The sequence below is a fragment of the Amblyraja radiata genome, chromosome 7, assembly GCF_010909765.2.
Source record: "Amblyraja radiata isolate CabotCenter1 chromosome 7, sAmbRad1.1.pri, whole genome shotgun sequence".
Taxonomy (NCBI): Eukaryota; Metazoa; Chordata; class Chondrichthyes; order Rajiformes; family Rajidae; genus Amblyraja; species Amblyraja radiata.
The window spans coordinates 9,389,564-9,403,751 of NC_045962.1; the positions used below are offsets into that span (position 1 = coordinate 9,389,564).

Below are 14,188 nucleotides of genomic sequence, written 5' to 3' on the forward strand. Positions count from 1 at the left end.
ATTCCAGGTACCGGAGATGACAGATGTCTGCGGGCCGGATGATTGAGGAAACAAAAACGCCTGCGGGCCGGATGATTTTGGGTTATGGGCCGGATTCGGCCCTGGGGCCACATGTTGCCGACCCTTGATCTATACCTGTCGTGTGCTGAGACAGCAGAGTGAAGGCCGCGGACGTCAATAGGATTAACAATCAGGGACGTTGGCTGCGTCCTGGCGGCAGAGTTTGATTCATGGGAGGCGGTCTTGGAAGGGGAGGATGCTTCTGAAACTGCGGAGCCTCTTGGACAATACAGCTCACCCTCCACACTGGTCAACCTTTGCAGTAACTTTAGCCACAGGATGTTCCACCAAGATGCAGCACGGAATGCCACAGGAGATCCTTTTACCCTGTGGCTATCAAACTGTACAACTCCTCCCCCTTCTGTCGTGGGGTAGACTGACCCCCCATCTCAACCCCCCCCCCCCCCCCCAATCTTTTCACATCCCCAATCCTGGACTCTCCGCTCATCACTTTAATTTCATGTTGTATTCTATGACTGTTGGCAGACCAATTTCCTTCCTGGGAGAAATAAAGTTCTATGGTATCGTACACAGCAGGACTGAAGAAGGGTCCCGACCCAAAGCGTCACCCGATACGGAGACGAGGAAATACCAATACAATATCACTGATGGGGATGAGTCAGAGTATAGAAGAGAGATCGAGCAACTGTCCATATGATGCCAGTGCAATAACCTGGCCCTCAACACCAGCAAAACCAAGGAACTGATTGTGGACTTTGGAAGGAGTAGGATGGGGACCCACAGTCCCGTTTATATCAACGGGTCGATGGTTGAAAGGGTCAAGAGCTTCAAATTCCTGGGCGTGCACATCTCTGAAGATCTTTCCTGGTCCGAGAACACTAATGCAATGATCAAGAAAGCTCATCAGCGCCTCTACTTCCTGAGAAGATTACAGAGAGTCGGTTTGTCAAGGAGGACTCTCTCTAACTTCTACAGGTGCACAGTCGAGAGCATGCTGACCGGTTGCATCGTGGCTTGGTTCGGCAACCTGAGCGCCCTGGAGAGGAAAAGACTACAAAAAGTAGTAAAAACTGCCCAGTCCATCATCGGCTCTGACCTTCCTTCAATCGAGGGGATTTATCGCAGTCGCTGCCTCAAAAAGGCTGGCAGTATCATCAAAGACCCACACCATCCTGGCCACACACTCATCTCCCTGCTACCTTCAGGTAGAAGGTACAGGACAACTGCAACAACCAGGTTCAGGAATAGCTACTTCCCCACAGCCATCAGGCTATTAAACCTGGCTCGGACGAAACTCTGATTATTAATAACCAAATATAAATATATTTATATTACAGTATATGGACACACTGATCTGTTTTGTAGTAAATGACTACTATGTTCTGTGTGCTGAAGCAAAGCAAGAAGTTCATTATCCTATCAGGGACACATGCCAATAAACTCTCTTGAACTTGAACGTTATCACACAGAGAGTTGTGAGTGTGTGGAATTCTCTGCCTCAGAGGGCGGAGGCCGGTTCTCTGGACGCTTTCAAGAGAGAGTTAGATAGACCTCTTAAAGATAGCGGAGTCAAGGGATATGGGGAAAAGGCAGGAACAGGTTACTGGTTGTGGATGATCAGCCATGATCACGTTGAATGGCGGTGCTGGCTCGAAGCGGTAAATGGCCTACACCTGCACCTATCTTCTTCTTGCGTATGGCGTGCACAGCCTAAAGTTGTAGGGCAACCTGTTCTATTTGATCTTACTTGATTGTGCACGCCGGGTTGATTGCATTCGTCGAAACAGGGTGGACCACGTGAAGGTTGCAATCTCCCACCCCCTCCTGCACCTAGTGTCTATCCTTTTTCTCCAGAGATGCTGCCTGACCAGCCATGATCATATTGAATGGCGGTGCAGGCTCGAAGGGCCGAATGACCTACTCCTGCACCTATTTTCTATGTTTCTATGTTTCTATCCACTGAGTTACTTGTGTGTCTATCTTTGGTACAAACCAGCATCTGCATTTCCTTGTTTCTAGTAGAGATTTAAATGTAGTACTCTATAAACACCATAATAAACAACAAAAAAAAGAGTACAGTATATAAAACAAACAATGATAGCACAAAGATAAAAACAATTCCCTCCAAGTCTATGTAATTCAGAGTTTAGTAGTTTGCAGTGTTTAATAGGCTTGTGGTTGATGGGAGATACCCGTGAATTAGCACAGAATGTTACAGCAAACAGTGTTTATTATTTTCTGCTTTTTTTAAACCAAAAATAGATTTATTCAAGTATTTACAATACAATCCCACCACCAAGTTCAAGTTCAAGTTCAAGTGAGTTTATTGTCATGTGTCCCTGTATAGGACAATGAAATTCTTGCTTTGCTTAAGCACACAGAAAATAGTAGACATTTACTACAAAACAGATAAATGTGTCCATATACCATGATATAAATATATACACACATGAATAAATAAACTGGTAGTGCAAATAACAGAAAGTGGTTGCTAATAATCAGAGTTTTGTCCGAGCCAGGTTTAATAGCCTGATGGCTGAGGGGCTGCATGGTCCAGAGATGCTGCATGACCCATAGTACAAGTAAAACAAATATTCTCAAATAACTATTTCCCCATCCTTATTCAGGATACATTCCACACCCCGTGGTGCCCAGCGGTCCCAGAAATCCCCCAGGGTGCCCGTGAACAGCACGAAGTCCCTCTCTAGGACCATCCAGGCGCGGACATAACCCCGGAAAAGGGGCGGGCAGCCGGCTCGGGCAGAGCCCTCTTCCACCTGGCGCTGTGACTCGTGGATGGCCGGCTTGGCCAGGCCCAGGAGCAACCCAACCAGGACATCTTCAACCCTACCCTCTCCCCTACACACAGGGTATCCAAAGATGAGGATGGTGGGTGAGAAATGCAGCCAGAAGGCAAGGAGCAGCCCCTTTAGAATCTGGTTTGGCTTTACGCTTGGATGGCTGCAGGTCTCTCTGTGTTAATGTGGCACAGGACAATTCATTCATGCAAGGCCTCAACCTTCGCTGCCCAACCCACATTAGTTTACTTTAGGAAGGAACTGCAGATGCTGGTTTATACCAAAGAAAGACACAAAATGCTGGAGTAACTCAGCGGGACAGGCAGCATCTCTGGAGAGAAGGAATGGGTGACGTTTCGGGTCAAGACCCTTTTCCAGAGAGTCGGAGGAAGGGTCTCGACCCCGAAGCGTCACCCACTGGTGGCAGAAGGAAGACACCGCCATGAACAGAGGCTCAAGGTCTGCTTCTAAAGTCCTTTTCAGAGGAGGCCACTGATGTAGAATATGTTCTATGGTCTGCCATGATAGAAGCCTGTAGTACAGATTTGTACTCATTACCTAATACTAAGATCTAAATTAAAATCCGTACTAACCTGTAGCTAATACAGCCTTTTACCAGGGTCGGGGAATCAAGAACCAGATAGCATAGGTAAGCATAGATAGCATAGCATAGAGAGGGAAAAGATTTAATAGGAACCTGAGGGGCAACGTCTTCCACACAGAGGGTGGTGGGTGTATGGAACGAGCAGCTAGTGGAGGTAGACACAAAATGCTGGAGTAACTCAGTGGGTCAGGCAGCATCTCTGGAGAAAAGGAATAGGTGACGTTTCGGGTTACGATCCTTCTTCAGAGGAGGTAGTTACAATAACTCCTCTTGAAATACATTAGGACAGGTACATGGATAGGGAAGGATTAAAGGGATATGGACCAAATGTGGGCAGGTGGGATTAGCGTTGATGGTGAATCTTGGTTGGCATGGGCAAGTTGGGCCGAAGGGCCTGTTACCGTGGTGTGTGACTGGAAGTAATCTACCGGTGCGATGTCAGCCAACAGTGTTATCTGGAGTTACAGACACCTTGGTCTATGGACAGCTCTTAAAAACTCACCTGACCTGGGGAGTGTTTACACCAAGAACAAACAGATCTCCTGCTCAGAGGACATGATTGGGTCCACGCATGCACAAACACAACGCAAAGGCAGGGGCCAGGGAAAGCGGGGGAGCGCTGTCTGAAATTCACACCCGCGATGAAGAGGAAGGTAAAACGGCTGCCACAGTGTAAGGTAAGTCCTTTAGAGAGCGTGGGGGGAGGGGAGAGAAGGAGAGAGAAGGAGGGAGGAGAGAGAAGGGGGGAGAAGGGGAGAGAGGAGGGGAGACAGTAGGGGAGAGAGAAGGGGAGAGAAGGAGTGGAGACACTTTTAAGTATAATAAAGTCCAGGGCTGCCAACTCTCACGCTTAGAGCGTGACACTCACGCATTTCAGCCAATTCTCACGCCCTCACACTGAAGACAGAATTCTCACGCTGACACGCTGTCTTCAGTCCCTGCACAGCAAAGATCCTATAGCGGAGCTATATAGCGGAGCTATAGGAGCTTTGCTGCAGTTTGTCTCTTTGTGCCACATGACAGCGATCTGCACGGATTGGGGAAGCGTGTCGGTCCCGGGCAGCGGGTGTCAGCGCTTTTGTGTGCCATCTGCGAGCGTTGCGCTGCCGGCTACCGTGGCGACCTCGCTCCCTCCATCCCTCCCTCCCTCCTGCCCTTCAACTCACACGGCAGCGCCAGCGCCGCCAATCCACACTACACCGTGCCCGCCAGACTCCCCATTGGGCGGCTGGGGAAAGAGAGGGAGGGGGAAAAGAGAGAGAGAGAAAAAGGGAGGGATGGAGGCAAAGAGAGACAGGGGAGGGAATGTAGAAAGGGATTGAAGGAGAAAGGGGAGAAAGAGGAAGCGTGAGGAAAAAGAGGGAGGGTGAGGAAAGAGAGGGGGGGGGAGGAAAGAGAGGGAGGGGAAGGAAAGAGGGAGGGTTGGGGGAGGGGGGGGGGAGGAGGGGGAAAGAAAGGTGTGTGTGTGTCTGTTTCCCTGTGTGTGTCTCCTTGTGTATGTGTGTCTGTGTCTCCGTGTGTGTGCGTGTGTCTGTATCCCTGTGTGTGTGTCTGTCTCCCTGTGTGTGTGTATCCCTGTGTGTGTGTCTGTCTGTCTCCGTGTGTGTGTGTGTCTGTCTCCCTGTGTGTGTGTGTGTGTGTCTGTCTCCCTGTGTGTGTGTGTCTGTCTCCCTGTGTGTGTGTGTCTGTCTCCCTGTGTGTGTGTGTGTCTGTCTCCCTGTGTGTGTGTGTGTGTCTGTCTCCCTGTGTGTCTGTCTCCCTGTGTGTGTGTATCCCTGTGTGTGTCTGTCTGTCTCCGTGTGTGTGTGTCTGTCTCCCTGTGTGTGTGTGTGTCTGTCTCCCTGTGTGTGTGTGTGTGTCTGTCTCCCTGTGTGTGTGTGTGTCTGTCTCCCTGTGTGTGTGTGTGTGTCTGTCTCCCTGTGTGTGTGTGTCTGTCTGTCTCCATGTGTGTGTGTGTGTGTGTCTGTCTCCGTGTATGTGTGTGTCTTCCTTCGTGTATGTGTCTCCCTGTGCGTCTGTTGTCACATCCTGGCCTTAGACAGGGCTGCCAACTCTCACGCTTTGAGCGTGAGAGTTACGCATTTCAGCCAATTCTCACTCTGATGACAGAATTCTCACGCTGTCTTCAGTCCCTGCACAGTTTGTCTTTTTGCGCCATGTCACAACGATCTGTGCAGTCTGGGGAAGCGCGTCAGTTGGCGGCTGTGACGTCGCATCTCTTCTCGTCTCTTCTTTCTTGGTTGGATGTGCAGCCGCCAACAACACGAAGCAGCCGGAGATAAAACTAACCAGGTGAATCGGTTGTAAAACATGGGGAGGACCACAATGAGGCCAAACATCTAGGACAGGGTTTGGCAACCTACGGCACACGGGCTGAATCAGGCCCGTAACCTGAATTTTTTCAATTCGTTTTCGCAGGGTCGGGGCAGGCGAGTCGACCTGAGAACTGCAGCCAGTCCCTGGGACGCGAGCTGATCTGGGAACGGCAGCCAGTCCCTGGGCACGCAGAATGCCAACTTGATCATTATGGACAAATTGGGCCAGCCACGTACATGTTGTATAACTCTCTCTATGAAGATCTGAATGGGCTTAGAATGACCATTTAAGCAAAATTGCCCCCACTATCCCCATTTTGATTCTTGAGATTGATATCCCTTTGCTCTGTTAACAGCGTTAAAGTATTTATGAGGTTGAGTCAGGAAAGGGAACATGTTATTTCTTTTTAGTTTGCTTTAATTTGTTAGTTGATTGTTTGTTGCCATCATTTCTGAAATGGTCTTAAAGTAACTTAACTGTTATAAAGCAGTAATAAGTGATTTTTGTCCAAACAATTGGAACTTGCATAAAATGTTTGCATTATTAGCAGGACTGCCAACTCTCACACATTGAGCATGAGACTCACAGCATTTCACAAAATTCTCACTGCTCTCACGCTGATCACAAAATTTCTCACGCTCAAATATCTGCGGGTGCTGAAAGTTCAAAATAAAGCAAAAATTGTTTTAGAGGCTGAGTAAAAACCACTGAGGGGAATATCAGGTGAATGTATAGTCTTTTTCCCCAGGATATGTGATTCAAGCACTAGAGGGGATTGGTTTAAAGCAGGGCTATCAAACTACCAGCACCAACCCCCCTCCCCCTTCCTCCCTGAGGCACGGCACACACCTCCCACCCTCACCTCCGGCGGCTCTATGTCCGTCGACCGCTCTGTCCACACCCCATGGAGTTTTAACCCCGGCCCGGAGCCAGGAGCAGACAGGGCGCGTGCCGCTTCCGGAGCCTACTATGGGAGGGGGAACACTCCCTCCCATACACTCCCCCCCTTGGTCGCTACGCTCCCTCGCAATTTCTCACTCTCACCCAATGTTGGCAGCCCTGATAAAGTTTAGCGGGCATTTTACCTACCGATCGGTTTTCCTTTAAACTACAATGAGCCAATCAAAATGCCCGGCCAGCGAACGAGATTGCTTATGGCTGCCCTTAACTACATAGCGACCCCACTCCACTGCACTACGAGTCAAAAAGACCCATGCCGACCAAATTTTGCACGCGGAAAATCTTTCAACATGCTGAAAAATTTTCCGCAACCTAGCTGAGGCCAAGAGTATTCGGGAACTTCCCTCGAGCATGAAGGAGAGTTACAGCAACCTCGTAGGACCTCCTAGGACCACGTGTCGACCATGCTGCGAGTTTGAAGTTCGAAGACACTCTTCTAAACTCGCAGATTAGGTCGCCCAAGTGGGACAGCCCCATAACTCTCATCTGCCTACACATAATCCATATTCCTCCATTCTCTGCATACTCACATGCCACAGTGTAAGGTAAGCCCTTTCTGCATACAACTATGTGTAACAGCAGTAACTAAACCTGAAGGCAGACACAAAATACTAGAGTAACTCAGCGGGACTGGCAGCGTCTCTGGAGAGAAGGAATGGGTGACGTTTTGGGTCGAGACCCTTCACGACCCGAAACGTCACCCATTCCTGCTATCCAGGGATGCTGCCTGCCCCACTGAGTTATTTTAGCAATTCGAGTCTACATTGTAAACCAGCAACTGCAGTTCCTTCCTACACAGTAACTAAACCTGCCTTCTCGAAGAGGCAAGCATAAGCATTAATGACATCCACCTCGAAGCAGTAAATATTGCACTGAAAGTCATGAGAGGACATACTTTCCATCAACTTAATTTTATTGCATAACTTCCAAAAGCAGTTTGATTATTGTAAACATTTCCAGTAAATCTTTTATTGCATGAAAGAGCTTGAAAGCAGATTTTTTGCCCTTGACTTTCAAAGAGAATCAGGTGTGAGGGGGAGATAAGTGTAGGACTGTGTGTCAAGAAAGAGGTCTCATGTCGGCTTTCATTGGCGAACAAGCTCCTCTTGTACAGTACCATTCATAGTCTGAAAACTGGAGTTTTTGATGCACGAGAATTGAAAATAAAAGGATAAAATGTGTTATTTAATATTTTTTTCCAACACTCTTTTACCCACATTGTGCACAACAGTGGTAGAATACGGCAACACTGAAAGAAAATCTATTTTCCCTCCTTTATAAATGATCATGATTTTTTACGAGGGTTTCGACCCAAAACGTTGCCAATTTCCTTCGCTCCGTAGATGCTGCCTCACCCGCTGAGTTTCTCCAGCATTTTTGTCTAGCTATGATTTTTTACGACATTATTTCTAGTTGTGTACCCTATGCATTCATTTATAAACTTCACCCTCTTCTTTATAACTTCCTATTACTGACCTCGGGCAGATGGGACTCGTCAGCCTGGGAAGGCAGTCCATCTAGGAGAGGGAAAACTCTGATTTACAATCTCCACTGCCTTGTGGCCATATCCAGTAAACCTCAAGAAAATCCGGAGTCGGAGCCACTAAGGCAGTTCGTCGTTGTCTACAACCTCGCTCTGGCAGCTCCTGCGACGGCGCTGGTGCCAAACTGTAACGGCCCTGCTGTTCCTTTGTATCGATCAGCGACGTGGAGAGGGGGGACGTGCTGCATGGGCAACAGCCTGCCCTCCATATGACATGGCCCAGGCTTGCATCCGACCAGGATGCATCACCCATGGTCAGTCATGACCGAAGGGGGCCTACAAAGGGGGCCTAGAGAGTTAGATAGAGCTCTAGGGGCTAGTGGAGCCAAGGGATATGGGGAGATGGCAGGCACGGGTTATTGATAGGGGACGATCAACCATGATCACAATGAATGGCAGTGCTGGCTCGAAGGGCCAAATGACCTCCTCCTGCACCCATTTTCTATGTTTCTATTACTGACAAAGGAAAGTAGGTTTTCTCCACTGACCTTTACAGAACGTGAACACCCATCAGACTTCTTTCCCATCAAATGCAAACAACATTACTCGTTTCTTACTCTATTTCCCAAAGCGATCCTTCATCTGCTACATTCTCACCAATTGTGTCTCTAAGGACAGTTTGAATCCTCTCCACGATTCATTTTATTAACTGTCGGTATTGGCAAACATGACTTCATTCCACGCTAAAGACACGAAAAGCTGGAATAACTCAGCAGGTTTTTTAGATTAGTTTAATTTAGTTAGAGATACGTCGTGGAAACCGGCCCTTCGGCCCACCGCGTCCACGCCATCCAGCGATCGCCGCTCACTACACAATCCCACACACACTAGGGTCAATTTTACCAAAGCCAATTATCCTACAAACCTGTACGTCTTTGGAGTGTGGGAGGAAACCGAAGATCCCGGAGAAAACCCACACAGGGAGAACGTACAAACTCCATACAGACAAGCACCCATAGTCAGGATCAAATCCAGGTGTCTGGCGCTGCAAGGCAGCAACTCTACCGCTGCGCCGCCCAACGGCGATGTTTAGGGTTGAGATCCTTCATCAAATTCCTTTTATCAAGAGACGTTGCCTGGCCCGCTGAGTTACTCCAGCATTTTGTGCCTATCTTCAGTGTAAACCAGCACCTGCAGTTCCTTCCTACACATTCATTCCACTCCGACTCTTTGGGGAAGTCCGCATACAGAAAGTAAACGGACGAACCTCAAACATTGATTCTTGTTGTGCCTCACTAGTAATAATCAAACAATACATTGATTGATTTTCGTGACTTTTAACACGATCTCTAACCAATGCTGATACATTGCCTTATTTTGTGCAACATCTTTGCGTGGCACCTCATCTTCTTGGAAATACAGCTACTCCATCGAATATATTAACAACATTTAAAAGACATTTGGACAGGTACATGGATAGGAAAAGTTTAGAGAGATATGGGCCAAATACGAGCAGGTGGGACTAGTGTAGATGGGGTCTTTTGGTCCGCCTGTCAGGTTGGGCTGAAGGACCCGTTTCCATGCTGTATGATTCTATCTATCGATATCCTCCTTATCCACACTGCTACCTGTATTCTCAAAGCAAATATTCAGCACCAAGTTAAACACAGTAAATGCTAGGGATACTCTGTGGGTCAGGCAGCAGCTGTGGAGAGAGTAAAACTGAACTAATCGTTCTAATAAAGGGACATAAAACACCAATTAATTCAGTTTTCCACAGTTGCTGCCTGACTTGTCGAGTCCCTGAAGATGGACACAAAACGCTGGAGTAACTCAGCGTCTCTGGAGAGGAGGAATGGGTGACATTTCGGGTCGAGTCCCTTCTTCAGACTGAGAGTCAGGGGAGGTGAAGACACAGAGATATGGAAGGGTAAGGTGTGAAAACGAGTCATCAAAGGAGACAAAGTTCTAGGACTATGTAGAATAGATCATTGTTAGCTTGGGGAAGGTGACAACGAAGCATACAGAGATAAAATTTAATCAGGAGGCCAGTCAGACTGGTTGGGGAACTAGGATGGAGGAGGGACGGAGAGGGGAAGCAAGGGTTACTTGAAGTTGGAGAAGTCTACTGTATATAGTCATACCACTGGGGTGCAAGCTGCCCAAAGCGAAATATGAGGTGCTGTTCCTCCAATGACAATGGAGGAGGCCCAGGAAAGAAATCAGTGTGGGAATGGGAATTAAAGTGTTTAGCAACTGAGATATCATGTAGGTTTAAGTGGACTGAGCGGAGGTGTAGAGTCCCCAGCAGGTTGTTTAGATTCCAGATTTCCAGCACCTGCAGTTCTTAGTTTTATGAAATGAGAATGAATGTTTGTGCTAATATTAATTTTATAATTACCTGAAGCACATAGTTAATAATCAATTTCAATATTCTCTCTTCCTGTCCATTGAATAACCAATGTCCCAAGGATGTAGCAAGGTTAGCCTAATATATTTTTCAAATTAGCTTTGCAAATGCCTATATATGTTAGCAAACACATCAGATGATGTATCAGGCAGTATTCTCTGGAGGTAAGGATCACCTCCTGGCATTTTTAACTAACTCAAATTTCACTCTACCTTAATTGGTAGATGTGACATTAAACTGACCTTGAAACCTTGACCCCGAGCCTGGTCTTACAATTTTGAAATGTTATTATCCTTAAAAAATAAACCTGTTCATTTTGTTGTCCAAACTTCCCCGCTACTTGTGAGACAAGCAAGGGTTATTCCAACCAATACATAGCATCAGGTTATAAAAGGAACACTATACAGTGCGAGATAACAGGTCAAGATGACAAAAGATTTGAACCAACACTATTTTAGTTGCTTAATTGCACTACTTTTGAAAGTGCAATTCTCGAGCTAAAATGGCTTTACAAGTACCAAAATGTTCTATAACAATGTAACAATGATTCAGAAAGTCCAAGGCAGTTTGTGTTCTGACCATCCAACCTCATCCAGAAGGGTCTCGACCCGAAACGTCGCCCATTCCTTCTCTCCACAGAGATGCTGCCTCACCCGCTGAGTTACTCCAGCATTTTGTGTCTCCCCTCATCCAGGACAGCTGCCCGCACTTCAGTTCACGGACACCCCCCCACGGGCCACAAAGCAACAAGAGTGTTGGGAACACCCTCCGAGCCAAGGGACCCAGGGTACAGCGAGGACCTCTGGGTGTGAAAGGGTGGTCACATTGGCAGGTCGCCCCCCCATGACGAAGGCAAGAAGTGATCGCCTCAAGGCATCCCCCCTGGTTAGGAACCATGGCAATGCCCGTGGTCTGCTTTACCACCAGCTACAAGGTATTTAGTTCCTGAAAGCAGAAACATTGTCGTTTGAGGCCGGGCTGGGGTGGCGGGAGGAGCGTGTGTGGTCGGGCAAGGGGTGGAGCAAAACAGGAGTGAAATTGTATTGGGTAGTTTTGCAGACACCCAGCCATTTGAGGCAAACCTAATTACAAATAATGGAATTGTACAAATCTTCTGAGTTGACTTCTGCAGGTTTATTGCCTAGTTTCCAGCTTCTGATTTCACTGGAGATACTAATTTATAGTTTAGTTCAGAGATACAGCACGGAAACAGGCCCTTCGGCCCGCTGAGTCCATGCCAACCATCAGTCACCCGTTCTATATTATCCCACTTTCTCATCCACTAGGTATTTTACAGCGGGCCGATTAACCTACAAACCCACACGACTTTGGGATGTAGGAAGAAACCGGAACGCCCGAAGGAAACCCACGCGGTCACAGGGAGAACGTGCAAACTCCACACAGACTGCAGCCGAGGTCAGGATCCAAGTTCTCTGGCGCTGTGAGGCATCAATTCTAATCTGCCAATCCGGACACAAATTTTCAATGCCGAAATGGCACAGGCAACTTTTTACTTCATTGTTAAAACTGATTGGGTCGCTAAAATTGCCATGATGTTCAACTCTGGGGCAATATGCTGGCATTAATTATTGTGCTTTAATATGCCAACAATATTTATCATGGGATTCATGTTACCAACTATCTTAAAACATCCCATAATATACTCAACATTTATAAAGTCAGGCCAAAACATGGATTTTCTTTTGTAAAGGTTTTCTCTCTTGCGAAAGGTTTTGCAGCACGAATCGCCACCAAGGATCAAACCCATTGAGACGGTCTCTTCTCCGGGGACACTCAGCAAGAGCTCGAAATAGATGGTTATCTGTGGACGCAGGGCATGCCGGTACCCCACGTCTCGTTGCGGTGTAGGAAGCCACGATCTCTGCCCGAGGAACGTTGCCAGAGTCGGGTCGGAACTCACGGCGCGGGCCCGCGTACCGTTCAGTCAACGATTCCGTTGTAAGCCTTGTTGTGCATTGTCGGGAGCAGTTCTACTGAGTGCACTGTGATGGGGTGCCTGTACAGAGGGTTGGTGGCCTGGAAGGGAAAGGGAAATGGCTGATCAAGTTTATTGCTGTAGTTCTTGCACCTGACCTGCTGCAGAGATAAATAACACCAGACGCGTGTGCTGACATCGCATCAGTGACCTGCAGCAGCAGTGCATCCAATTCTCACCATCCTTTCATTTTCTAGAGGCGTATTATCTTATAGAGGTGCACAAAATCATCAGAGGAATAGGTCGGGTAGATGCACTGAGCAGGGGAATCGAGAATCAGAGAACATGGGGTTAAGGTGAGAGGGGGAAAGATTTAATGGGAACCTGAGGGGTGACATCTTTACACAAAGGGTGGTGGGTGTATGGAACAAGCTGGTAAGTCTTGCCCATGCCGACCAACATGCCCCATCTACACTGGTCCCACCTATACAGCATTTGGCCCATATCCCTTTAAATCTATGCTATCCATATACCTGTCCAAAAGGTTGAGATAATGCCCCAACTACCTCCTCCGGCAGCTCGCTCCATACACCCATCACCCTTTGTGTAAAAAAGGTTACCCCTCAGGTTCCTATTAAACCTTCCCTCCCCCCCCCCCCCCCCCTTACCGTAAACCTACTCCTCTCATGATCTTATACAACTCCATAAGTTCACCCCTCATACTTCAAGGAATAAAGTCCTAGCCTGCCGAACCTCCCCCTATTGCTCAGGCACTTGAGTCCCGGCAACATCCTTGTAAATCTTCTCTGCTCTCTTCCCAGTTTAATGACATCTTTCCTATAACAAGGTGGCCAACAGGGTACACAATACTCCAAATGTGGCCTCACCAATGCCTTGTATAGCTGTAACATGACCCCCCAACCTCTGTAAGCACTTTGACTGACCATCGAGTTACTTCTGCAGTGATTACTCATCCGACAGAGGTACGAGGGACTTACCATCTCGTATCGTGCTCTGGATCGCTCGTTTTGAAACTGGGCAAATTCTCGCCTGTCGTGAACGGTCACGATGAGTTTCCAAATGGCCAGCAGAGCAATGCCCACGGCCAAAATGCTGCCAACCACTGCCAGCAGGACTGTCACCGGGTCCGTCCCACGCGCACATTCTGCAAAGTAAGAGCAATCCGTGAATAAACAATAGATCAACTCCATCTTATTCTGCGAGTACGGACAACTCCACGTAACCCACAGTTCAACAGCATCATTGCCAGCAACACCTTGTGTGGGTGGCATGGTGTCGCAGCGGTAGAGGTACTGCCATACAGCGCCAGAGACCCGGCTTCCATCACGACTACGGGTGCTGCCTGTACGGAGTTTGCACGTTCTCAAGATTCAAGATTCAAGAGAGTTTATTGTCATGTGTCCCAGATAGGACAATGAAATTCTTGCTTTGCTTCAGCACAACAGAATATTGTAAGCATAAATACAGAACAGATCAGTGTGTCCATATACCATTGAATATATATATATACACACACACACACATAAATAACCAGATAAAGTGTAATAGGCTATTAAAGTTCAGATTTTTGTTTGAGTTGAGTTTAATAGTCTGATGGCTGTGGGGGGGGGGGGGGGGGGGGGGGAGTGGAAGATTGCAA

The 14,188-nt window shown here is 47.7% G+C and overlaps 1 protein-coding gene across 1 annotated transcript in view; it reads right to left on the reverse strand.

Annotated features, from left to right (window-relative positions):
* Window positions 1-12,172: 12,172 nt before the first annotated feature.
* itgb5 (integrin subunit beta 5) overlaps window positions 12,173-14,188 on the reverse strand; it is a 100,762-nt gene continuing 98,746 nt past the window's right edge. The window contains exons 14-15 of the mRNA XM_033023673.1: window positions 13,527-13,693; window positions 12,173-12,629 (exon numbers count right to left, since the gene is read on the reverse strand). Coding sequence (XP_032879564.1) covers window positions 12,534-12,629; window positions 13,527-13,693 — 263 coding nt within the window. The 3' untranslated portion in view covers window positions 12,173-12,533. The remainder of the gene's footprint in view (window positions 12,630-13,526; window positions 13,694-14,188) is intronic.